Here is a 27,326-nt window from a genome sequence, read left to right as displayed (position 1 = left end):
CACCACTTTTTTTCAGAGAGTCCTGTATTTCAGCTGAAGTTATTTGTGGATTTTTCATTGCATCCCAAACAATTTTCCTGGCAGCTGTGGCTGGAATTTTTGTTGGTCTACCTGACCGTGATTTGGTTTCCACAGAATCCCTCATTTTCCACTTCTTAATTAGAGTTTGAACACTGCTGATTGGCATTCTCAATTGCTTGGATATCTTTTTATATCCCTTTCCTGTTTTGTACAGTTCAATTACCTTTTTCCGCAGATCCTTTGACAATTCTTTTGCTTTCCCCATGACTCAGAATCCAGACACGTCAGTGCAGCACTGGATGAAAGATGCAAGGGTCTTTCAGGAGTCCAGAAACTCACTGACCTTTTATACCTACACACTGATTACAAGCAAACAGATCACAGGTGAGGATGGTTACCTTTAGTAGCCATTCAAACCCGTTTGTGTCAACTAGTGTGCATGTTATCAGGCCAAAATCTCCAGGGTATGTAAACTTTTGATCAGGGTCATTTGGGTAGTTTCTGTTGTCATTATGATTTAAGAATAGAAGTAAACACAGTTGTTTGACAATAAATGGCTTCACCCAACCACTAACCATGAGAGAAAGAAAAGTTTGTGAGTTATCATTCATATTCTCTGTCAAATGGCCAGAAAATCACAAATTCTGCTAGGGTATGTAAACTTATGAGCACAACTGTGTGTATATATATATATAATGATAGAATTATATGTGGATCAGACCCTAATAAGTATATTAGAGATGAGCGGGTACGGAACATCACGTTCCGAGCCAGAATCCAAGTCCGACTCGGGACTTCCCGCCAGACTCAGAAACCAGAACGAGGCAAAACATCATCATCCCGCTGTTGGATTCCTACAGGTTTTGGATTCTATATAATGATCGCCGCCTTTTTCACTTTGGACTTGGAGAGTGAGGGAGACAGACCTCTGTCTCCCTCTGTTGGTGGTGGCGCTGGGTCGGGTCAGTGTGTGCTCTGTAGGGGTGCTGTTCCTGTCACTGTGGTGTCCCTGTGCTGTTAGGCGTGCTGTCCTGGCTGTCACTGGTGTTTCATGAGCTGTTAGGGGTGCTGCAGCTGTACATGGGTGTTGCTGTCCTGGCTGTCACTGTGTTGTAAGGGGGCAGGGGCACTGTCCTCCTGTATGCAGTGAAAATACAGGGGTGCTGGCTGTAAAAATTCAGGGGTGCAGTGAAAATAAATGTACACTAGCCCTGTCCTGTATGCTGTAAAAATACAGGGGTGCTGCTGTTAAAATAAAACTACGCTGGCCCTGTATGCTGTAAAAATACAGGGGTGCTGCTGTTAAAATAAAAGTACGCTGGTCCTGTATGGTGTAAAAATACAGGGGTGCTGCTGTTAAAATTAAAGTACGCTGGTCCTGTATGCTGTAAAAATACAGGGGTGCTGCTGTTAAAATTAAAGTACACTGGTCCTGTACAGGGGTGTTGCCGTTCAAATAAAAGTACACTGGTCCTGTATGCTGTAAAATACAGGGGTGCATTGAAAATAAATGCACACTGGCCTTGTCTTGTATGCTGTAAAATTACAGGGATGTTGTGAAAATACAGGGCTGGCTGTCACTGTGTTGTAAGGGGGCAGGGGCACTGTCCTCCTGTATGCAGTGAAAATACAGGGGTGCTGGCTGTAAAAATTCAGGGGTGCAGTGAAAATAAATGTACACTAGCCCTGTCCTGTATGCTGTAAAAATACAGGGGTGCTGCTGTTAAAATAAAACTACGCTGGCCCTGTATGCTGTAAAAATACAGGGGTGCTGCTGTTAAAATAAAAGTACGCTGGTCCTGTATGGTGTAAAAATACAGGGGTGCTGCTGTTAAAATTAAAGTACGCTGGTCCTGTATGCTGTAAAAATACAGGGGTGCTGCTGTTAAAATTAAAGTACACTGGTCCTGTATGCTGTAAAAATACAGGGGTGCTGCCGTTCAAATAAAAGTACACTGGTCCTGTATGCTGTAAAATACAGGGGTGCATTGAAAATAAATGCACACTGGCCTTGTCTTGTATGCTGTAAAATTACAGGGATGTTGTGAAAATACAGGGCTGCTGGCACTGTCCATGGTTGCGATGTCTAGGCCTGACCTTCACAACACTGTATGGGAAGAGGATGCTCCTACCACCATTTGCACGCCCTCTGCAAGTGCTGGGAGGAGCACCGCCAGTCCAGTTGCTGATATTGAGGATGTCACTGTAGAAGTACACCAGGATGAGGAGGATATTGGTGTAGCTGGCGCTGAGGAGTAAGTTGACGATAAGGATTCTGATGGTGATGTGGTTTGTTTGAATAAGGCACCAGTGGAGACAGTTGTTGGCCATGGGATGAAAAAGCCCATTGTCATGTCTGGGCAAAATACCAAAAAAGCCACCTGTTCGGTGTGAAATTATTTCTCCACAAATCCGGACAACAGGTGTCAAGCTATCTGTTGCCTTTGTCAATCCATAATAAGTAGGGTTAAGGACGTTACCCACCTAGGAACATCCTCCCTTATACGTCACCTGCAGCGCATTCATCGTAAGTCATTGTCAAGTTCAGAAACTTTGGGTAATATAACAGAGTAAGCAGTCCACTGACAGCTAAATGATGTGGTTTGTTTGAATATTATTTCTCTGGAAGGATGAGGATGTAAACACTGAAAGGAAGGGGGGGGGGGGGGGGGGTCTTCCCAAGACAATTCCATCTTGCACAACTTTTTTTCTTTGGATTATGTGCTCTTCGGGGCCTAGTTTTTAAAACTGCCATCCCGTCTGCCACTGCAGTGCCACTCGTATATTCAATTAAAGTCAGATCCATTCCGACATACATTTGTCAGAATGGATCCGACAGGACCTATTCAATGAACGGCCAAATCCGACAGTCGGATTTGGCCGTTCCCGGTATCCCGTCCTGCTGCTGCTGCTGTGCTGGCCGGGGAGTGTTGCGGCAGAGAGGAGCCTGGCCAGGGGGATGCCCGTCAAGTACCTGCACTGCTGGGAGAGAGAGGGATGCCCGTCAAGTACCTGCGCTGCCGGGAGAGAGAGAGAGGGATGCCTGTCAAGTACCTGCACTGCTAGGAGAGAGAAGAGCCTGGCCGGGGCGACACCCTGCTTTATAGAGGTACCTGTGCCCTGCTGCCCCTATAACCCGCCGGCCCGCTTCCCAATCTCATCTCTTCAATCCAACGTTTTTTAAAGTCAGATTGAGTTTGAAGGAAACGGGGCCAAAAGCTGTCGAATTTGGCCCCGTTTCCGACAGATGCACGCGGATCAGCAGCTATTCCGCCAATCCACGTGCTTCGCGACAAGTTGAAATGCTCGACTTGTCAGAAAAATATGGGGTATATTGAATAGGTCGGACTCCCGGAATCCCTTTCGACCAAATAAAGTCGTCAGTTTCAACTGTAATTGAATATACCCCCTAGATGGGCCAGGTGTTTGTGCCGCCCACTTGTTTTGCTAAACTTAGTCATCCAGCTACCTCGGTACAACCTTTTGGCCTAAAAACAATATTGTGAGATGTGAGATGTTCAGAATAGACTGGAAATGAGTGGAAATTAATGTTATTGAGGTTAATAATACCGTAGGATCATAATGACCCCTAAATTATGTGATTTAAGCTGTTTTTATATTTTTTCAAAAAACATCCAGATCCAAAACCAAAACCGAAACCTGAAAGGGTGGTTTTGGCAAAACCAACCCAGATTCAAAACACGAGCGGAGATCCAGATCAAAAACCAAAACACAAAACCCGAAAAGAGTCCGCCGCACATCTCTAAAGTATATTTATTTTTTCATACTTACTTCAGAGACTGTGCTTTAAAGTCAAACTTTGCTCTAGCTTGTGTCATCTGCAAACAAGATAAAATGAGTAAGTTTTTGAACTAATAATGTTAGAATAGTTTAGTAAGAAGAACAATGTACAGTAAACTGAAGACTCTGTAAATGATAGAAATTTAGTCCGTCGGGAGTTGAATTAGTTGGGTGCTTACTCTTACCAGCAATTTAGTACAGTCAGAAAGAAAACTATTCTAGACAAATTTGCTTTACTTGAGACAGCTCATTAAATATTAATAAGTAATTAAAAATGGTAAAACATTAAGCAAATTGCATATTTTTTCGTTAGTTGCTTTTATATGAGTATTTTCAGGAGATAATTAATAGAAGTAGTAATGCAGCTTTCATCTGTACAATTTACATACTAATGTCATAACGCATCGCCTACATACATTTCATGTATCTATATTTCATGTATCTACATCTCTGCTTACAATCTGGGGAATTTATAGTAGCCCCTGGATATAACAAAGTCTCAGCACATACTAGTAATTAAAATTTAGGTTTTTTTTTAAGACATTCAGCACAAATGCCTCTTTTTTTTAAATAGACATAATTAATGTCTATTAATTTCATGGATGAATTCTAGTGCAATGTATGATCTCATATTCAATAGTGATATGCAGAACTAGTGGGGGGGGGGGGGGGGGGAGACATGCTAAAGCCTGAAAAGAGATAAAGTGGAGAGAGATAAAGTATTAACCAATAAGCTTCTGACTGTCATGTTAGAGGTTGTGTTTCAAAAATGACAGGAGCTGATTGATTGGCATCTCTGTCCAAGGTTTGATGCATCTCGCCCTAGGTCTCAAAGCTTTGGGTTAAGTCATGTGGAAATTGAAAAACAAATTTCAAAATTCTTATATCAAACACACAACTTGTTTCAACTCCTGAAGAACTATTTTTGCAATGTAATTTAAAAAAATCCAATGCAAATCACCTACATTAAATTTCTGGGAAAGCATCAATAATGTGACTTTTTCATTTTACAAAGAAAATTATTACCATATCTTTATATTTTAACTTGAAAGGCTACGATGACAAATCTATTTCCTGTGCTTTCAAATGTTCCCACTCTGCAAAGGTCCCTGTCCAGGTTAATTTTACAGAGCGCTTCCTGTCACTAAGGATACAATGAATTTCCAATAATTGTTACTGTATACAAGTGACAGACAGTTCATCTCGATTTTTGGTTTTATCCATTATGTCAAATTCAATGAAGCTTTCCCCTTATTGATGAAATTACCATTGACCTATACATTTTAATGTTTTGTGTAAAATAATACATAACTAAACCTTATTTAAATATACATATTTCTAGTCAATGTATTGTTTTGTTATATAGTTCTTCTCCTTTATTATGTTATGTATTAGCTTATTACTTCCTGCTGTTAAAACTGATGCTTTGTTGTTTCTCCTGCCGATGGCAGCCATTTTGAGGGTTTAGCCAATCATTAATGAGAATGTAACTGATCAATTTACAAGTAACCAAAATGGCTGCCACCACTGTCCACACACAGCAGGTGTACGTCAAAAAAATATCTACAGAGAGCAGCACGGAGAAACAGGAGAAAACTCATAACAAAACAATGCATACTGTAGAAACGTACTCCTAATTAAATAAGTCCAATCATGTATATTTTCACACAACATATTTAAATATATATTGACGGTAGGAATAATTTGATTAGTATTTGCTAAATTAATATCCTGTTAAAAAAACATAATATATGAGTTTGAACAGGGTATTAGCTTGCAGTTATATTTATTCTTAGAAATGGGAAGTTTGTTAGTAGCTTACTTTAAGATGAGACATGCATTTTTATCTAACAGAAAAAAGTAAGACTGTGATGTAACACACAATACATTGTATATCTACACAATTGTAAAGAATGTAATGCATGCAATGAGCACCACTGTCCCCAGCCAACATGCTGCTACAAAGCGCTTGTCATCTCCCTTCCTCCACCAGCCAAATTAGATAGAAAGCAAATAAATGAAAGCTGCCGGGGGCATTCTCTAGGCGACTAATGATTGGCTACATTTAATGGATGTAAATGAAAGATATATTGCTTTGGGGCAAGCAGAGGACTAATTGTTAACAAGAACAGACCTCAGACCGAGATCTCCTTTTTGATGAATCGTCTACATTAAGGAGGTCTCCAAATCGCTCATTAGTGATAAATTGGTGATGTGATGGGACAATCCCAGTGTGTCTCCTAGCAGCAATATCAGCTTCTTCTTGCTCTCGTTTAAGTCTTCGCTGATCCTCTAAAAGTTTCTAAGATAAAAATGATGTTATTGGGCTTGTGAATGATCTGCCTGTCAGCACGAGTACGGGCAACAGAATAAGCATCATTCAATCAATAGATAATCTTATTATTAATCAATGCTTTAACAATAGTGTTATTACACTGGTTAACTGACGGCAAATAATAGTCCAGTTATCATGATATTCTAAGTACGATTATGCATTGCTAAGAAGGGATTGATTATCAGTATTATGAACATAATGCAATAACAAGTTAGACACAATATATTCTGCACAACTCTTTAATAGCCAATAAAACTGTCATGGCGGGAGGGGGCGATTCAATCCTTGGTGATGTGCGGTCGTGTTGTGCACATCACCGAGAATCTCCTTAGAACATCACTGCTCATCATCCTGCGCACCCTTTTGTACCGCCATTATAACCAATCCATCACCACAAGGGCCACAAATTGAATCCACAAATTAACTTAATGTTTAGCTTGTACGTACCTCCCTGTAACTTTCCTAGATACATTATTTGTTCTCACTAGCTTCCTTATGTCATGTAACAGTTATTTACATCATTGCCCTGGGACATGATACAAATTACATCCAGAGATTATCTTTGTGTAGTATCCCAAGGCAGCAAAAATAAATAAGGCCCGGAATGAGGCAAGAAAGAAAATGCAATGTATTTAGAAGAAGTTGCAGGACGGAATTCACAAGCCAATAAATGAAGCTCCTCTGGAGGTGAAAACCTCACTTAAGGCACGCCCAAACACTATCAGAGGTGCAGGTACATGCTACCCGTATAATTATACTTACCTCTCCGGAGTCCCACATCAGCTGCAGACAGAAGTCCCTGGGGAAATGTTCCTGCAGTCATTTTCCAGAAATCTACAAATGCACAGTAGAGATGTCTCCGGGAACTTAGCGCCGGTGCCATGTACCAAGAGATCTGCGCATGCGCAGTAGACTCTGGTGTGAAGCCAGAGTATACTACACTATTAGAGAAGAGGAGGCCGGCACAGAGTCTGGAAACAGGCCCTCTCCTCACATAAACCACCTCTGGCCGCTTTGAAATTTCAATGTCAGCTTCATGTAACCCTTGACAAGTCTTCTTGTGTCCAAATGTCGTTTTATTCGTGAAATCACTCCTACAGTTTCAAACTACTGTAGCAACTGGCAGCATAAACACTTTTATATTTACTATAAAGGTGCATGACCACCTAGTGAAATATTGTTGGCTTTGTGTGGCTTGAGAACCAATCACAAGCTGCAAACAATTGTACCTTGAGATTAGTTCTCCCACTAACCACCTTCTACCAATGCCATTTTAAAGATGGTGTGTTTTACTGACGTCAAGAGAAAACAGCTGCAGATAACATCCCTGTGTAAGAGGAGAGGGACACCTTAGGAAAAAAGGTGATATTGTAGCTTTAAGGCCAACTGTGAAACTACAGTCTGTAGAAGTTTTCTATTTCTAACTTTACCTCAGTCATAGGTAATGAGGAGTAAAAGGCCATTTATGAACCATAAAATCACCTGCAATACTTCTTTATGTGTGCCAGTGTGTCTACTTGATGTTAAATGCATGACAACTTCATAGCATTTAAAAATACCTCTGTAAAATCAACCGGTATCTAGATTTGTGGATTCTCTGCAAAATGTGCATGGTCTAAAAGCTAAAACGTCACAGCAAAGTCAACCTACTTCCATGACCTTTCATAAATTTGTACATATTTCTCCTAAATTGCTATCTGGCTTTAGCACTTGAGCCTAATCCGAAACTCAGCAAATATTGCTCTTTGTCCAGTTCTTCCTCACAGCTGGTGCACATTTTGAACATCTATAGATGGTGCCATTGGGAGTCAATAAACAATGGAAAGACCAGTCAGTAACTTACAAAATATTCAGTGACATATCTATAAAGGGTGCAGGTTGTGTGATGCACACGGGCCCATGAGTGAAGGGGGCCCCTGTGGAGCTCATACTGCACAAAGAACAGACTCTTCCACTTTGTTTTAAGCAACTAGTGTGCCTGTGTGTAAGGTCCACTAGCCATGGTGAACAATTGATAGCTTGATGCTGACCTGTCCCCACACCCCTAACGTATGTGGTGTGTGTATGTATGTGTTTTACATATATTTACAAAGAAATACCAAACCCTGCTCCTCAGTGTATGTATTTTACTCACCCACTGTTGAAAGCATTCCAAGATCCTCAAATTCCAGATCATACTGGACTAGTTGCAGTATGAAAGATGGAGTGGAGCTAAAAGCCTCATTAATGCAGTATATGGACACAAAGTATATATTACTTTACTACTAGAGTATTGGAAACTGCATATGCCAGGTCACCTCAGTCCCAGACACACACCCCCCTTCTCCCCACTCTGCCTGCCCTCCTTTCTGACTGAATTTGCCCCCTCACCCCCATCCGTCAGCACCATATTGGAGAAAACATTGATGGAAAAATGGCACTGCTAGCAATCAGGTAACCTGAGGAGTCCTATGAAAACAATTGCACGTTGCTTCTTTTATTTGTAAACACCTCTGAAAACTGTTGCAGTACTAATTTCTGACACAACATAACATATTTAATTCATGTTTTAATATGAACCTGCAGTGCTACTATACTTTAAGCTTATTTTCAGTTGTAATTAACTATGATTATGTTGCTCCCTGGACAATATGTTTTAGATCAGTAATATATAAATTTATTGATTAGGTACTATACAGTATATAAAGATTGTAAGGTTGGATCCATAAGAAATAAAAAATACAAACATTATGGATGATGGGACCATTTAATCAGTCCTGCTGTACAACATATGAGGGCAGTAAAGTAAGTAAGGTAACAAGACCTCTTTCGCAATGTTTTCTATTTCATTCAAAGTTTTGTCTATTCATGAAGCAGTGAAAATAGTGGAGAAGTGAGCCAGTGGAGAAGTGGTCCATGGTAACCAATCAGCTGCTACGTATAATTTTATAGAATGAACTTGATAAATGTTTCTTCAAAGCTGATTGGTTGCCATGGGCAACTTCTCCACTGGCTCACTTCTCCACTCTTTTCACTGCTTCATGAACAGACCCCTAACTTTCCGCCTGGCCAGAGCAGTTAGACCAGTGCTTCCCCTCACGGCCATTAGCCTGCACCTCATATCAGTCATACTGTCCCAACATCAGTAGTAAGATGGCAGGGCTGGCGGAAATGTGGTCAAACATTGAGGTGCTAGTATGATCAGATTTCTATGTCTAAAGGGCACATTGACTGCTGAAATTCATTGGCAACTTGTTGAGGTGTATTGTGATAATGTCATGTTACAGAAACCGGTTTGGGTTTGGTGCACTGACTTTTTATAATGTCAGGACAGACTTTCAAGGTGAGCAGCGCCGTTGGCCAAGCACATCAAAATCGTACATATTAACCTAGTATTTTGTATGAAATATAGAGCCCATTCACTCTACTAAGAGGTTGGGTTAGCAGTCTGGATAAAGCTTTGTGGTGGAGTACTTATGAATTAAGGATGAATTTGTAAGAAATTATGCTATTCAGAACTGTGTGGGACATCCTTAGAATGAGTGCAGTGCTTGCAGATTGGCCCAGTGTGCAGCAAGTTTCCAACCTGTTCTTCAACATAATAGGCCGCACCTCAGCTCACAGTTCAGACAAAGCACGTGGAACAGGTGCACTGCACAATTGTGGGATTATGGCCTCTAACCTAATGATTAATGGTCAGGAGGATATAATTACATGGTGTCATATTATGGAATAATAAGCCTTCCTGACAATTTGTCAATGTATGTAGCTTTATGTCTTCTTCATTTACAGAAATAATCTATGTAAATAAAACTTGTAGTGTAAATAATGTAATTATAAAAATAATAACCATTCCATTTTAGGAATTTAAACCCTAATTAAAAATGTTAATTATATAAAAAGCTTAGATTTTGGGAAGTACCATTACAGTCCAGGTTTTAAGGATATCCATGCTTGACAGGTGACTTAATTAGTACCTCAGTCAATTAGATTTTACGATCTGCATGGATATCCTTAAAACCTGGACTGTAATGGTGGAGTTTGGGAACCTCTGCACTAAGGGATAAAACCATCTAAACAGGACAAGTGAAGTTGCCCATAGGAACCAATCAGCTTCTAGCTTTAATTTATCCAGCAAATTCCATAAAATGATAGCTAGCGCTGATTAGTTGCTATGGGCAACTTCTCTATCTGTCCTCTTTAGGAGGTTAAGTTTGATACATTATCCCACCCGCCACTAATTATATTTCGGGAAATTGCACAGCTGGAGAAGCACGGTGTAGCCTATTACTTTGGTATAAGCCATTAGGAATCGCTACAGTACATGTACACAAAATACTGCATTGCCCAATATTGTGATATATGAATAAGTACAGACTTTGGTGCGTAAACCTTCCTAGAACTGCTTTCTGCAGACCGCAATTGCTCTTGTACACAAGTACAGACCTGTAGCATTTGTTACACAAAATCTACAGAAATAGCAATGAGCATCTACAAGAATTACAACTATTGCATGTCGCAAACACATCAGCTATCTTACGACACTGCTAAAGCACTCTCCTCCCATTCACGTTTCTGTGTCAACAAATCACAGATAGCAATGTTACTGTTTAAATTTATGTAAAGGGGTTTTCCCATACTCATTTATTGTACATACCCCCCTTTTACTAAAACAATACTTTGTACGCACATCAACATGGACATATATTTTCCACACTCAGAGCTGGATTCTGAGTTGGAAGCAGTGTGAATGCCGCACGCAGTTGGCCGATATTGTAAGTCTGTGCGTGCGTCCCAGTAGCACAGCACATGTGTCCTGACTGTTAGCGCTCAGAGATGTAGAACAGAATCAGACGTAGGATGGGAATTTTAGTGGGTGATCCTGGGCATTGAAAAGGGGGTGGCTAAGCAGATACAGATGTGTCGCTGAAAGGGGCTGTGTCCAAAGAAGCTGAACTGCTGACACAGGAGAGCATAGTCAGATGCAGGAACTGCACCTGCTATAGTGCTGGTGTAAGATTTGACGGTGCATGCACAGAGGCGGAAATGTACTTTTCCAAGACGCTACAAGTAGGTGTCTTTGGTTTGTAAAATTCACCTACAGTATTAAAAGAGGACACAGTCGCGACTTTGGCAAAAGATGCTTAGAATCAGCCTCTCAGGGTGGTGTACGCAGATGTGCACAGAGGCATTGAAAGTGCACTTAGCTGTGCAGAGAGGCACTAGGAATGTGATTAGGTGTGCCGAAAGGCACTGGGAGTGTGCTTAGATGTACAGAAAGGGGATTCAGTATGATTTCCGGACGGCCGGGATGCCAGTTGTCAATATACCGACAGCGGCATCCCAGCCGCTAGAACACCGGCAGCGGGGTGTGTGCAAAAAGTCCCCTAGGGGACTCGCTCTGCTTGCCACAGGATCTATTCCCACTCACACCCACGAGTGGGAATAGTCCTGCAGTGCCGGTATTCTCGATGGCGGCACTGCCAGATGGCAGGATTCTGGCGTTGGTATCCTGACCGCCAGAATAGCGACAGCCGGCAAATCAAACGGATCCTCAAAAAGTCATTGGGAGTGCGCTTAGTTGTGCAGAAAGGCACTGGGAGGGATCTTAGGAGTGCAGAAAGGCACTGGGAGTGCGCTTAGCTGTGCAGGAAGGCACTGGGTATGCGCTTAGCTGTGCAGGAAGGCACTGGGTATGCGCTTAGCTGTGCAGGAAGGCACTGGGAGTGCGCTTAGGTTTGCAGAAATGCACTGGGAGTGGTCTTAGGTGGGCAGAAAGGCAATGGGAGTGAGCTTAGGTGTGCAGAAAGGCACTGGGAGTGTGCTTAGGTGTGCAGAAAGGCACTGGGAGTGTGCTTAGGTGTGCAGAAAGGCACTGGGAGTGTGCTTAGGTGTGCAGAAAGGCACTGGGAGTGTGCTTAGGTGTGCAGAGAGGCACTGGGAGTGAGCTTAGGTGTGCAGAAAGGCAATGGGAGTGTGCTTAGGTGTGCAGAAAGGCACTGGGAGTGTGCTTAGGTGTGCAGAAAGGCACTGGGAGTGTGCTTAGGTGTGCAGAGAGGCACTGGGAGTGAGCTTAGGTGTGCAGAAAGGCAATGGGAGTGTGCTTAGGTGTGCAGAAAGGCACTGGGAGTGTGCTTAGGTGTGCAGAAAGGCACTGGGAGTGATCTTAGGTGTGCAGAAAGGCACTGGGAGTGAGCTTAGGTGTGCAGAGAGGCACTGGGAGTGTGCTTAGGTGTACAGAGAGGCACTGGGAGTGAGAATAGGTGTGCAGAGAGGCACTGGGAGTGTGCTTAGGTGTGCAGAGAGGCACTGGAAGTGAGCTTAGGTGTGCAGAAAGGCACTGGGAGTGTGCTTAGGTGTGCAGAAAGGCACCGGGAGTGTGCATAGGTGTGCAGAAAGGCACTGGGAGTGTGCTTAGGTGTGCAGAGAGGCACTGGGAGTGAGCTTAGGTGTGCAGAAAGGCAATGGGAGTGTGCTTAGGTGTGCAGAAAGGCACTGGGAGTGTGCTTAGGTGTGCAGAAAGGCAGTGGGAGTAAGCTTAGGTGTGCAGAAAGGCACTGGGAGTGTGCTTAGGTGTGCAGAAAGGCACTGGGAGTGTGCTTAGGTGTGCAGAAAGGCACTGGGAGTGATCTTAGGTGTGCAGAAAGGCACTGGGAGTGTGCTTAGGTGTGCAGAGAGGCACTGGGAGTGTGCTTAGGTGTGCAGAGAGGCACTGGGAGTGTGCTTAGGTGTACAGAGAGGCACTGGGAGTGTGCTTAGGTGTGCAGAAAGGCAGTGGGAGTGAGCTTAGGTGTGCAGAAAGGCACTGGAAGTGAGCTTAGGTGTGCAGAGAGGCACTGGGAGTGTGCTTAGGTGTGCAGAAAGGCACTGGGAGTGAGCTTAGGTGTGCAGAGAGGCACTGGGAGTGTGCTTAGGTGTGCAGAGAGGCACTGGGAGTGTGCTTAGGTGTACAGAGAGGCACTGGGAGTGAGCTTAGGTGTGCAGAGAGGCACTGGGAGTGTGCTTAGGTGTGCAGAGAGGCACTGGGAGTGTGCTTAGGTGTGCAGAGAGGCACTGGGAGTGTGCTTAGGTGTACAGAGAGGCACTGGGAGTGTGCTTAGGTGTGCAGAGAGGCACTGGGAGTGTGCTTAGGGGTGCAGAGAGACACTGGGAGTGTGCTTAGGTGTGTAGAAAGGCACTGGGAGTGCAATTAGGTATACAGGAGGACACTGGGAACAGGGACAGTGCGCTAGGCAAAGCTTCTTATTACCGTCCCTAATTCCTAATGTACTTCATCAAGTACATCATCAGGCTACAACAGGTACATAAATAATAGCTGGTGTAGCTGTAAATACAGCTGTCACCAACAGTAAGCTTAATAGAGATGTCAGGGACATCCTTAATTTTTCTCGCAGGTATCCTCAATGAACTGTCCTATCAGGTCCTGGTGCCTAATGGAAGAGTTGGCCCTGATTGGGAATGTGCTTAGGTGTTCAAAGAGGCACTGGGAGTACGCTAAGATGTACAGAGAGGCGCTTTAGCGTGCAGAGAGGCACTAGGAGAGTGCTTAGGTGTGCAGAGTGACACTGGGAGTGTGCTTAAGTGTGCAGAGTGACACTGGGAGTGTGCTTAAGTGTGCAGAGTGACACTGGGAGTGTGCTTAAGTGTGCAAAGTGACACTGGGAGTGTGCTTAGGTGTGCAGAGTGACACTGGGAAGTGCTTAAGTGTGCAGAGAGGCACTGGGAAAGTGCTTAGGTGTGCAGTGAGGCACTGGGAGTGCTATTAGGTCTGCAGAGAGGCACAGGGAGTGGAAGCACGCGAAAGTATGCAGGCTGTTTTTTCAACTGGATTGATTTACTAAAATGATTATTTTGGGGCCGTCACATATTCCAGTTTATATGAAAACGAGGTATCCAAAATCAGTATCTGCTTAACATGTACTCGGTGTTTTGTTCAATTTTAGTGAATAAATCTCTGCACTTTCTGAGATATTTTACTTTTATCAACATCAACTACAGAAGAAAATGAAAGGACAGCTAGTTTGGAACATGTTGCTATTTGTTACAGCATGTAGTTTACTTGGGCTACTTTACTGAAAACATTTAGGCATTCCTTCCGAGCCATTCTGAAGGTTCCTTTGTCTTGCAGGAACGGATGTGAGGAAATCTGTGGCTAGTATACTAGCTAGTATACTCAGCAACATCTGGCGAGATATAGGACATCATCATCATTTTTAGGTATTACATATCTTTCTATATTTTCTGAACAGCTATCAGTGGAGTAGTGTATATTGGCACCTGACAGAGCGCCAAACCTCAATTTGTGTTAGCATTTCCATGAGGAGTTAAAGACTGCAGAACTATGTTCTCCCTTACAAACAATGGTATAGGATTACCGTGATATACAGCAAAATGACTATGCAGTTTCCTAGTAATTTGGTCTTTTACCGTGGTTATTACACCACACTGTTGCAGTAAAATTCCTTACAACGCCATGGTAATAATCTTTATATTTAAGAATTGTGTCTAATTGTGGGCAAAACTGTTCTATGTAAGAAAAAACATTATGATTACTGAACTTCTATGAAACTACTTGCATTGATATTCTCTAATAAGTAATTATATTTAAAAAATATTGACTCTTATAAAGTCTTAACCACAATTTCTGTGTCATTTAATCAATGTGTAATATGGCTGCCTGCACTCTGCAGCATGGGGAGTGTAGTGTGCAGACATGAAATATTCATCTATAAGAGATTATCTGATATGTCTCCACTTCTCTACTACGTCTCTTATTTACGATAGGTCTATAAAGTGCACTACTACATCAAATACAATTACAAACTTGCATCTTAAGTCGAACTCACAATTAAGTAAATCATGCCACACTTTACATCACTTCATTATCATGCATTGTTTGTCCTGAGGAAATTGGAATATAACATATGCAATAAAATGGTAATGTCTTTAAAAATGGTCTGAATACCTCTTTGCTGTCGTAGCGTCGGCGCACGTACTCTTCAGGATGATCCATATATTCGAGTGGTGTGAAATGCCTTGGAGATTCAGAGTCTACTCCAAAACAACAAAGTCCAGTTAGTGCACGATACTTGAAAAGGGGGTGCACACAAAACTGAGACAGCACACAGGACAGTATAGATCATGTATCTAAATCACTAGAAACAGAATCACTGCAACCAAACTCTTCAAAACACTTGTTTGTGATCCTGCTGACACCGATCAAAAGAGCATGAGGGACAAGAGTAAATGAACAGCAATTTGACTTAAACACGATGATGCAGTCTCAGAGAGGACAAAACGGAGTTTAGACATAACACAGCTATTGGATTAAACTGGTTTTAAATAGGGTTACACCAAATCAAGGGTTCACTTCCATCATTTGTAGGAACACAAAGGGGCTCATATACAGATAGATGTAAATAGATTTTTTGCATGAGCTATGCATTTGCATCCTGCGCATGTGCAATAAAGATGGTGCAATCCTGACGCACATCTAGTGAGGTGGTACAGCAAGTGGCAGGTGTAGCACTGAGAGGGCATACTGCTAACATTGTAACACAATCAGTGAGGGGAATATCCGCAGACGTACCGAGGGCTGATACTATACAAACAATGACGATGACAGCAGCACCACCTTTATTCACTTCTGATTGGCTGATTGCAAATAGACCCCTCTAGCTAACACGCTGGCTACAGTATAGTTTATGCAGTAACGGGGGCCTATTTGCGTTATGTAACTGACATGCCCATTTGGTTTACTGCAAGAAAGATTCACGCTTCATTTTAAGAGGGGAAATTAGATCTGGAGGTGTTTCTATTAAATTGTATTTTATATTTAGAAAGTGAATTTTGCATTTTTAAATAACTGTTAAGATACAATTCTGGCACATATATATGACATTACTTTATTTTATTCAGGACAAATAGCATAATGCGACATTTACTTCTAAAACTGTCCACTCACATATCTACAGTGTTAAGAAAGGCAAGTATAAGTACCCACACACCTGGCGAAACGCGCCCAACTCAGCATATACACGTAAGCATGCTTTCCCTCGCATGCATCTTTTCCTATTTAAGTTAATGTGAAAATGTGCCCACTACCAAATAAGCACCAATGGGTGTTTAGTAATATTTGGGATTAGCTAAATGGGTAAGGTTTGGCTAAACATATCAAAATCCTGATTTCAATACTCAAATTATCACTTCCAGGTGCCAAATTACAGATAAGAATGTGTATCATCTAGACCAGAGGTAGGCAATCTATGGCACTCCAGATGCTGTGCTTCTACACATCCTAGCATGCCCTGTTACAGTTTTAGCGTGTCCTAACGTCAAAACTGTGGCAGGGCATGCTGGGATGTGTAGTTTCTAAGCAGCTGGAATGTCACCCGTCGCCTTCCCTGATCTTGACCCTTTCTGCTCAATTTAAAACTACGAGCTTGAGGATGATGTGGCAGAAACATCTGTCAAACCATTTGGTACCTGGACAGATTTGGTGCATCCCTATTTAAACAAGAGTGTAGGGGGAATCTGACACATAATATCCTAATTAGCATCACATGTGGGTGAGCTTGCGCTAAACTAGAGGCCCCTGAAGGAAGACGCTGAACAAAACAAACAGTTGCTATACGTGTAGTTGCTTTCACTGCGTTCCTGAGTGAGAAAGCATCATGTGTATGCCTTTGAAATCACTGGTGATGCCTAAACTATACATTGTTACTTAATTCTAGTGGTCACTTTGCCAACAGTCAAGTAATCTATATGGCCTGATTTTAGTAATTATCTGGAACTGAATTTAAGAGGGCGGATAAGCTGCTTGTTTACACATTGCACTTTGCACAAAACCTATGTAAATGTCAGCTCAGAAGGAACACAGACGATAAGCACAGATGTGGATTCAAGAGAAAATGAAGGTGAATGACAGATAGAGATGGTCTGTCACACAGATGAAGTGTCACATATTGGCAAGATGCAGAAAAACTCCACCTCCTGTGACTGCTCCACCTTCACTCAGCTGACTGTTGTTGTTTGAATCCAAATTGTAACATAAAGGAAATGAGACAATATCTCCATTATTAAGAGAGTCTGAACAATGCTCTTCTAGATTAGTATTATCATGCTCAAAATTGTTAATGTTTAGACAGCTCAGTCTTTCCACAATTTCAAATGAAGACTGGCGCATTGGAAGATGAGGCTTCTCTTCAACGTCTTCGGATGGCTTAGTCTTGTGGTCTGGTTGGCTCTCTCTGGATGGCTCTATCACATCACCATTCTTCTCTGTTGTATCGCAAGTTTTTTTGGGACTGTTCTGTAATGGTTTTTTTAATCTGAATGGAAGAGGGCTTATAAGATATATATTTCTCTGAAAGATCAGCCGATCAGCTTGCGTATCTGATTTTAAATGAGAGTTCTTGGCCATTTTCTGTTCATGCCTCCGAATAGTTGTGAATCTTGTGTAGGAAGCAGGGCAGGAACTTTTGCAGGTGTTAGTTTTAGATTTCTGAGGTGGCTTGGCAGTACTGTTGCAACTATCACTCGAGGCGTTGGAAAGAAGGTCAGTCTCATCTGTGCAGCCGGAAAGGCCGTCAGTTAAAGTGTTGTCACTTAGGTCAGAAGTCCTCTCCTCTACATTACCCTTAGGGTCGGCGATTGTGTGCAACAGCGGCTGTACATCTTCATCTGTATTCCTCTTAATTGGAATTTCTAAAAGAGATTCAGCAGAGGAAGCGGATTGTATCCCTGCTCTAGATTTTGGCGGTGTAGGCGAAAAGCTTTGTTCACTGGATATATCTAGAGACGGCAATGATCTGGATCTCTGTATTAGTTGTTCGAATGCTGTCACCCTGGAGGACACTGTGTGCTTGGGGACATTTTTGGAGCTCTCAAGTCCAAACTTATGACAGGCTCCATTCTTTCCTTCCCTCTCAAACTGACTTGCAATGTCTCTTACATTGGAGCAGGATGAAGAGCTGCACAAAGTGGAACGGTTAATATGGTGCATATCTCTGTACATCACATTGAATTCGGGACCACCTGACCTGAAATTTGATTGGAAAGAACATTTTGCGGAGTTCAAGCTGTACTCTTGCAGGCTCATAGCGCTGCCCGACTTTACTTTATAATCCTTGCAGGATTTGGCCAGCATATTTTCCACACATCCCCCTGCTTGTTTGTTTTCCAATGATGCCAAAGGTTCAAGCAGGTTCTCACAGCTCTGTGCTTTCTGCTGAGGCAGCGATGCACTCTGCTTGTACATGCAGGGGGCCTGAACGGCAACTATAGGTTTGAATCTGGACGGCAGAATTTCAGCTATGCAAGTTTTTGCAACTGACAAAGAAGATTTCTGCTTATACACACTGCCTAATGAATTACTATTACATATTCGCTTGTTAACTGAGGAATGTGTAAATACGTGAGCATTCCCACCTGGCGAGTCCATTTGCAAGCATGCAGAATAGAATAAAAGCACTGTGTTAACGTAACAGTAAATAGGCTAAACAGAAGCACAAGTATGCATTGTAATCAGACAGATTTAATCAAAAGCCATTATCCTCATTAAAATTAGACTCTAAAAACAATGATATAAATTTCTCAAGTCAGTCAGTCAACATGTGTATTGCTCGGAATCCAGTAGAACAATTACATGTTAATGAAAAGAGATATCATAGAAGCGCAAAAAGCAGTATACAAAATGTGATTTAATAAACCTAATTAACACAGTATATGAATTCAGGAATGCCTCGTTTAGATACATACATATATATTTTTTATATACACAGCTTACAGAAGTATAAGCCTGCTGTTACAGTTTTCCATGAGCAATAGATGTGCAAGAGGTACTTATGCACTGATATATATTGAGACATAGGACCTCATTTAGGGCGGGATGTACTAAAGCCTAAAATCCAATTAAAACCTCATAAATGCTGTTTTCTGAGTTTTTACTGCATTTCTATACATGTAATAGACAAAAAAATGGTTGACCAGCGCTAATCAATTGCAGTTTTCTGTGCAGCTAGCAGAAAAACAGAGGTTACTCAACCCTGTATATAGAAAATCTAAAAAGCAACAGAATTGCAGCGCACAGAAAAAGCCTCAACCAATGAATAAAAAGGTTTTTTATTTAATCAAAACAATTTATTATAACCTTGGGACAAGTGTATAAACTTTAAAACACATCACCATCTAATAAAATTATCTGCATTAAATAATCCAGCAATTTTAACCTATAGTTTAAAGCCTCTGAAAAGACTGCCACAAAAAAAGGGACGGCACCAGCAGCCGGGGAGGATGTGAGCATTGTTTATAGCTCATTACTGCATCAGTGATATTTAAAGTAGCTGGCCAGCTGATTACATACAATTGTACAATTGTGGACACTGGACTTACGAATATAGGAATCGAATGTCCGTAACTCTTTGGTTGTCAAGAATTACATCAGGGGAGTCCATTAACTAATTTATGTCCATCTGAATGTAGTTTAATTGACTTGGGTGATACACTGGCAGCAGCCCCATAAAAGTAATACTGCTGATACATTGTTGAAGATTAGCTACAAGGTAGCGCTGGATATGTAAACAGAGCTTTTCCTGCATATATGTTTGGCTTTAAACTATACGTGTAATGCATGCTTGGAGCCGATGGGTAACATTATCTTTGGGTGACATTACCCAATAGAAGCCTATGGACTTCTTTTCACAATTCCCTGAGAGGGATCCAATCAGATCCCTCCCAGAAATCCCCACGTCTCCCTGAACATGTACAGAAGGGCTCCCAGGTTCTACATCCAGTAGTCCAGTGATCGCTAACAACATCTCTTATCAGGAGAGCTGTCCTTTGCAAAACTAATCATATTTGTAATATGTACATATGCAATTAGTATGTACGCAGTAAGGGATGGGATGTACTGCAATCTGGGTGCGATGCTTAGTACATCCCATCCTTAGTGTCAGGAGCATGTCACGTTAAGGGCATAAATTTGCATCCAAACCATGGGGTTATTCAGAGTTGTTAGAAAACCAAAAAGGTTAGCAATTGGGCAAAACCATGTTGCACTGCAGGTGGGACGGGTGGTCTTCAGTATGCCAGCTGTCGGGATCCCGGCGCACAGTATACCGGCGCCGTGATCCCGACAGCCGGCATACCGACACTTATTCTCTCTCGTGGGGGTCCACGACCCCCCTGGAGGGAGAATAAAATAGCGTGGCGCACGTAGTGCGCCACCGTGGCCGCAGGGTGGCGAGCCCGCAAGGGGCTCATTTACGCTCGCCACACTGGCTCCCGGCGCCGGTATGCTGGTCGCCGGGAGCCCGACCGCATACCATACTACACCCGGTGGGACAGATGTAACATGTGCAGAGAGAGTTAGATTTGGGTGGGGTGTGTTCAAACTGAAATCTAATTGCAGTGTAAAAATAAAGCAGCCAGTATTTACCCTACGCAGAAACAATATAACCCACCCAAATATAAATCTCTCTGCACATGTTACATCTGCCCCACCTGCAGTGCAGCATGCTTTTACCCAATTGCTAACCTTTTTGGTTTGCTTACAACTCTGAATAACCCCCCATGTTGGGTTGCAAAAGGTGCAATTTTATTTTGAAAGTAAATGTAAAAATACATTTGCACGTTATTTATAATGCAGGGAAAAGATTGCCCTTTTTTTCACATAACACACAAATATTAGGTAGCTCTATTTAAGCTGTAATTTAGAATTGAACTAAGACACCGACCATCCAAGCCCCATCTGCACATTTGAACCCCTTCTGCGCAACATGGTTTTGCTAAGATGCTAATTCTAGCTGGAATTACTCCTAATGCGGAATGAGGCCTTACGTGTGACTGTTTTGTGTATGTGTATTACGTTGAGGCAAAGTTCTATGTTACATTAAACTGTATGATCTCACATTCTCTAGTACACATTGCTGGCAGATATTTCCATAGGTCTGCGTGACTATATCATGTCATCATTAATATATATCTGTATATCTTGGACACGAGCAAAGAGTACTCAATCAGACTAGCAAGTAAAACCTGTTACACCACAGTGATGTTTCTGCATCAAGTACCTTTATTGGAAGCAGAGCTGGAGGGGCGTCTGTTCAAGCTGCTCAGTCCCTGGAAAGGGATATCTCCTCCTTCTAAAACATTCTTGTAGATCTGCCTTTCATTTTCAGACAGTGGAGGCTCTGGCGAGGTCTCGGTTCCTCGGCTGAAGTGGTAACTAGGTGTATAAGTACTGAGAAGAAAAGTACAAGACTTGCTGTCAGGCCATTAAACAGTGAGGAGACATTTAGCAAATCCTATTTTCCAGTTCATTAGTGTTTGTTTAATCGGTTTCATAATCTTGAAAGAATGCAAACGTCTGCAAAAGGGAGAATGAAGGTGCAGTCCCTCTGCAGGTCAGGAGCTTTAACAGCACAGTTACTTTACAGGGGTCAGTTCCTGCTAAACAATTCACTTTAAACAATGTAACAACATAACGATAACTTTCTGAAGTGAACTGTTAATGCTTTTGTATAATAAATGGAGTAGCACTTATTAATTCTACATTATCCAATAGAAACTTGAATTGTACATTAAACAATAGAAAAATAATAGTAATTCTCAGACTACATAACAGCTCCTCTACTGACAGCCACAACACACTGTGCCACTATAAATACAGGACAGGATGAGCAGTACAGAAATATTATTGCAATAGTTTATATTTCAGGACATGTTAGGAACTGGTTTTATTCAGAAGGAAGAGGACCGAGCTAAATAAAACCACAAGGAAACATGTGAGACACTGAGCTAACAGAAACTGTGCTATAAACTTTAACTGCTGGACTGAATACTGCAACGTTGCGATGAGAACTCATTACTGGTGACTCTTATTAGAGAAAGATGTTACTCACTTCTACAAGCAAAACTCTGCTGACCAGGTTCCCTGTATAAAGAGCCACACACGTCCCAGAAATATATATTTCTGTGCCAGATCCCACAAAGATCCCATAAAACAGGCTCTGTAAAGGTTATGAGCAAGCTAGGGGCCACATAACAGCCTTGACAAGCCAATCCAGACTTCTGGACAGCACTATGTTATGGGGACGTGGGAAAGTCCTGTGAAGCTTGTGATTTTACGTTTGTTTAAATGATTTCTATAGCAACAAAAATAAGCACAATAGTATACACAACCTCCCATAATCTACAGCTAATACATTAAATGCCGGAAGCAGATTATTGGCATAGTTACCACCTATACCTCATTTCCAGGAACAGCCCTGTATGTTACACATTTGTGTCTTGGAAATATTTGTCCCTAGAGCTGTCCCCATTTTTCAATATTACCAACCTGTATAATATTGTTATTCTGTACCAAGACTAACATTATCTGTATTTGTTTTTCATTTCTGAGCTTTATGCTAGGTACACACTATGTAATAATTGGGCCAATCAGCCAATTCTAAGATGGCTGGTCTGAATATTGCACAGAGGGCCTGATTTAGGGCCCAACGTATCTGGTACATTGGACACAAAGTACTGATATTCAGTACTTTGTGCATGCGCCAGACCTGTACTGCACATGCACAGTATGGGTCCTGCGTGGTCAGATGCACTACTGCTGCAGGCAAAGAGATTGACAGTCGGCAGCCATTTGGGGGCAGCAAAGTCAGCATTTTGTGGTGGTGCCGAGGCCAGGGTCCCAGTCTTCCGACAGAGATTTCTTGGCCCCTTGAAAGGAGCTGCAGCGGCCGGCTTGCATGACCCCATAGGTCATTCAGCTGGCTGATGGAGTCGCAAGTAATCCTAGATCACAAATGCATGCAGGAGGCATCTACGTATTCCGGGCGCTTCCTGCGTCATTGCCATATCTGTGCATCATGGCTGCTTACAAGTAAGCAGCAACGATGCACTCTCCAGCCACATCTGAGTCAGGCCCAGTGTGTACACAGCACAGTGAGACGTCTGTCATTCATAACACAGACAGATCGCGTCCTGACATTTTTCAGGTCCCAGCGAACCGATGTGGTGCAGCAAATGCAGTGTGTACAGACATATTCTGACAATCTGCATGCAAAAACCTCAATCATCTTTAGGGAAATCTATTGTTCTTATAGGAATGATAACGGTGTAGTGTGTATACAGAAATAGGATGTTCTCTGCATTGTTTGTAATAATAATCATTTACTTGTATAGTGCTCTTTCTGTGATAGGACTCATTTTTAGCTGTGGGGAAAAAAATGCAGATACTGATCATTTCCCGGGATGAGGCCGGACGCCAAGTCACTTAACACATCACTGAAATCTGACTTCTGGGGCTGAATGTAATGCAGTGAGAGACGTCCAGAGCTCAGAGATTCCGGACGAACTTGTATGTTTTTTTAAAGTGCCAATCATTTACAAGGCAAAACCAACCTGGTTTTGCCTTGTAAATGTTTGCTGCTTTAAAAAAAACGTACGAGTTTGGCATGAATCTCGGAGCTCCAGCTGTCTCGCACTGCATTACATCTGGCCCTAGGTATCCTTAATAACATTACATATGGATACATTATCTCTTATAATACTTATTTTCCTAATGATCACTGAAGTTATAAAATGTAAACGCACCATTTATACAAGTATTTGTGTATTGTTGTAATAATACACAAGTGAAATGAATATAAGTATAGAACCGTGTGTTATATAAGAAATATTGAACAATGGGCCTAATTCTGAGTTGATCGCAGCAGCAAGTTTGTTAGCAGTTGGGCAAAACCATGTGCACTGCAGGGGGGACAGATATAACATGTGCAGAGAGAGTTAGATTTGGGTGGGGTGTGTTCAAACTGAAATCTAAATTGCAGTGTAAAAATAAAGCAGCCAGTATTTACCCTGCACAGAAACAACATAACCAACCCAAATCTAACTCTCTCTGCAAATGTTATATCTGCTCCCCCTGCACTGCACATGGGGGGTAATTCCAAGTTGATCGCAGCAGGAATTTAGGTCCTCATTCCGAGTTGTTCGCTCGCAAGCTGCTTTTAGCAGCTTTGCACACGCTAAGCCGCCGCCTACTGGGAGTGAATCTTAGCTTATCAAAATTGCGAACAAAAGATTAGCAAAATAGCGAATAGACACTTCTTAGCAGTTTCTGAGTAGCTCCACACTTACTCGGCATCTGCGATCAGTTCAGTGCTTGTCGTTCCTGGTTTGACGTCACAAACACACCCAGCGTTCGCCCAGACACTCCTCCGTTTTTCCAGCCACTCCCGCGTTTTCCCCAGAAACGGTAGCGTTTTTTCGCACACACCCATAAAACGGCCTGTTTCCACCCAGAAACACCCACTTCCTGTCAATCACATTACGATCACCAGAACGAAGAAAAAAACCTCGTAATGCCGTGAGTAAAAATACCTAACTGCATAGCAAATTTACTTGGCGCAGTCGCACTGCGGGCATTGCGCATGCGCATTAGCGACTAATCGCTCCGTTGCGAGAAAAAAATACCGAGCGAACAACTCGGAATGACCCCCTTAGTTAGCAATTGGGCAAAACCATGTGCACTGCAGGGGAGGAAGATTTAACATGTGCAGAGAGAGTTAGATTTGGGTGGGTTATTTTATTTCTGTGCAGGGTAAATACTGGCTGCTTTATTTTTACACTGCAATTTAGATTGCAGATTGAACACACCCCATCCAAATCTAACTCTCTCTGCACATGTTAAATCTGCCTCCCCTGCAGTGCACATGGTTTTGCCCAATTGCTAACTAAATTCCTGCTGCGATCAATTTGGAATTACCCCCATGGTTTTGCCCAGTTGCTAACAAACTTGCTGCTGCAATCAACTCAGAATTACCCCCCATATACCTGAATTATTATGGATAACAGAAGTCACCTCAGAGGGACTTGGAGTCTTTATAATTTACAGCACAAGGATACATTGTTCCATATGAGTTGGAGGGAGTTGGTATAAAAGATCTACAGTTATAATATAATCAATAGGTCGACATCATATGGTTGACATGCATTAGGTAGACAGAGTCACAGAGACATAAAAAAAGGTTGACACAAGTTTTTTATGTTCTTTTTGTGTCACGCTTCAGACCCGGTGCCTCGCTCTGCTAGTGCTGCGCTCAGAACAGGTTACTATTCCCAACAATAGTCCACGTGGCAAGCAACAATTGTAAAGAATGTAAAAAAAAACACAACTTGTGCCGACCATATGTGTGTTGACCATTGACAGATCAACCTTTTGTACATGTCGACATTTTGACCTGTTGACCATATGGTGTCGACCTATTGACTGTCTACCTAGACATTATTTATCCATACTCCGAAACCCGTTGGAGGATGTGTATTACTTTGTCACAAAAGAATGAAGCTTTCCTGTCTAATGTTTATTCCTCAAGCTTGTTATTATTTTATGGCATAGTATACTCAATAACCCAAGTGGTTTATCTTTACCCATCACAACACCATAGAGACCTATCTTAATACTGACGAGAAGCACTTCATTTCCAGTGAAGGACGATACTGACCTAATTCAGCAAAGAAACTGTATTTTAAAGCAAACCTGCTTCTTAAATAGGTCATGGATCCTTAGCACTATACCTACATTCCTGGACATTTTAATGAGATTTTATTCCACTGTGGTATTATTTGCTACTTAATTTTTTCTCTTCAAAATCTCGGATTGTAGTTTCATAAAGAGTTATTCAGGATGGAATTAAAGATCATATTTAAATACAAATTACTTCTCACAGTCTTAATCCCCATTGTAAAGGGTACTTTTCTAGAAGCTGTATAGGGTCTAAATAGAACATGAAGAAAAAAAAACACATCACACATACAGTATCCAATAATGCACATGATGAAGTGAAGGGCTTCTTGCACATGTAGTAATAGGCTGTAGGTAGGAACTTGGCTACGGATAGCGTTATTGGGCCCAATTCAGACCAGATTGCTGCTGTGCGTTTTCACACAGCGAGCGATTATCGGTTGACTGCGCATGCATACGTACCGCAATGCGCACATGCGTCACCAAACAGCGACAAGTTGGTGAGAAAATTTCGGTCACACACCATTTGCATGCTGACTGACAGGAAGAGGCCGTTTTGTGGGTGGTAACCGCCCATTTTCTGGGAGTGTCAGGAAAAACGCAGGCATTCCCAAGCGTTTTCTGGGAGGGTGTGTGATGTCAGCTCCGAACCCGATCAGCCTCTTCTTTTCGCACTGTAAGAGTAAGTCCTGGGCTACGCACACACTGCACACACTGGAAAAAAACATTAGATGGTAAGTGAGTTGTGAACGGATTTGCAGCTGTCCGCTGACTGAGGGACATTTTTGCACGGCGTACACATGCGATTGCACACTTGCACGGGGCGTATTTACACTCCCCTTGGGCGGCAACTATCTGATCGCAGGACAACAAAATTAGCAGCACAGCGATCAGGTCTGAATCGGCCCCATAGTTAGATGACTGCCAACAATTTTGATCAGGCTGTTGAGCTTGTGATCCACATCGTGATATGCTTACTGAGCTTGGTTATAATATGATTTTCTCTTCAACAGCACAGATCATGATAATTGCATTCAATATATAAAATAAGACACACTGGGGCAGATTGACCTACAGAAGGGATAAAGAAGTGATAAGTGCAAGGTGATAACGCACCAGCCAATCAAAACATATGTTAAAAATGTTAAGTAGGAGCTGACTGGCTGGTGCTTTATCACCTTGCAGTTATCACCGCTTTATCACTTCTTTAACCCTTCTCCAGGCTCAATACATCTGCCCCATTGTACTGTGCAGTTAAGTGGTATTGAAAAACAGGGACATTCCTGGGACCAAAGTTTCCTTGAACAAATCTTTCATTTAAAGGACCGTCCCAGAAAAGTAGCAACAACTATATGGATAGAACCGTGACCCAACAGTGTTTAGGCTACATGCACTAATGCTAAGTAAAGGCCCATACACACTGGGTGATTTTGAGCTGAAAGCAGGTCACTTTTGGTGTGTTGAGCTGCTTTCAGGTCAAAGCCGCCCAGTGTGTATGCCCTGGCAATGAGCGCTGATGCGCGCTCCCGCTTCATTGCTGGCGGCCGCCGTTCATCTACTGGTATTACTAGTAGATGAACGGCGGAGTGATCGGCTTTCCATAGCGTCCTGCTATGGAAAGCCGCTCACCCCCGCTGACATTGCTGGGCAGGGGGGAAAAGCGCT

The 27,326-nt window shown here is 42.3% G+C and overlaps 2 protein-coding genes across 33 annotated transcripts in view; both read right to left on the bottom strand.

Annotated features, from left to right (window-relative positions):
* SORBS1 (sorbin and SH3 domain containing 1) overlaps positions 1-27,326 on the bottom strand; it is a 696,861-nt gene that overhangs the window by 37,859 nt on the left and 631,676 nt on the right. For 28 of the 32 annotated variants that reach the window (XM_063961529.1, XM_063961528.1, XM_063961549.1 and 25 more), the window contains 4 exons: positions 21,208-21,377; positions 15,102-15,187; positions 5,957-6,124; positions 3,814-3,860 (listed from right to left, as the gene is read on the bottom strand). In XM_063961529.1, coding sequence (XP_063817599.1) covers positions 3,814-3,860; positions 5,957-6,124; positions 15,102-15,187; positions 21,208-21,377 — 471 coding nt within the window. Of the gene's footprint in view, positions 1-3,813; positions 3,861-5,956; positions 6,125-15,101; positions 15,188-21,207; positions 21,378-24,964; positions 26,376-27,326 lie in introns of those variants that run through there. The other 4 variants (XM_063961554.1, XM_063961552.1, XM_063961551.1 and 1 more) reach the window with 4 other exon arrangements.
* LOC135056417 (sorbin and SH3 domain-containing protein 1-like) lies at positions 16,471-18,842 on the bottom strand. The gene has a single exon (XM_063961557.1). It carries the CDS (start codon positions 18,576-18,578, stop codon positions 17,094-17,096), a length of 1,485 nt encoding a protein of 494 aa, XP_063817627.1. The 5' UTR covers positions 18,579-18,842; the 3' UTR covers positions 16,471-17,093.

Source organism: Pseudophryne corroboree, chromosome 3 (assembly GCF_028390025.1).
Source record: "Pseudophryne corroboree isolate aPseCor3 chromosome 3, aPseCor3.hap2, whole genome shotgun sequence".
Lineage (NCBI taxonomy): Eukaryota > Metazoa > Chordata > Amphibia > Anura > Myobatrachidae > Pseudophryne > Pseudophryne corroboree.
Note: the sequence above shows the minus strand (reverse complement) of the source record. Positions and strands in the feature narration are given on the sequence as shown.

What these genes read in the sequence shown, in the direction of transcription:
- LOC135056417 (XM_063961557.1), bottom strand. Translation starts at nt 18,578, where the DNA reads ATGGACTCGCCAGGTGGGAATGCTCACGTATTTACACATTCCTCAGTT.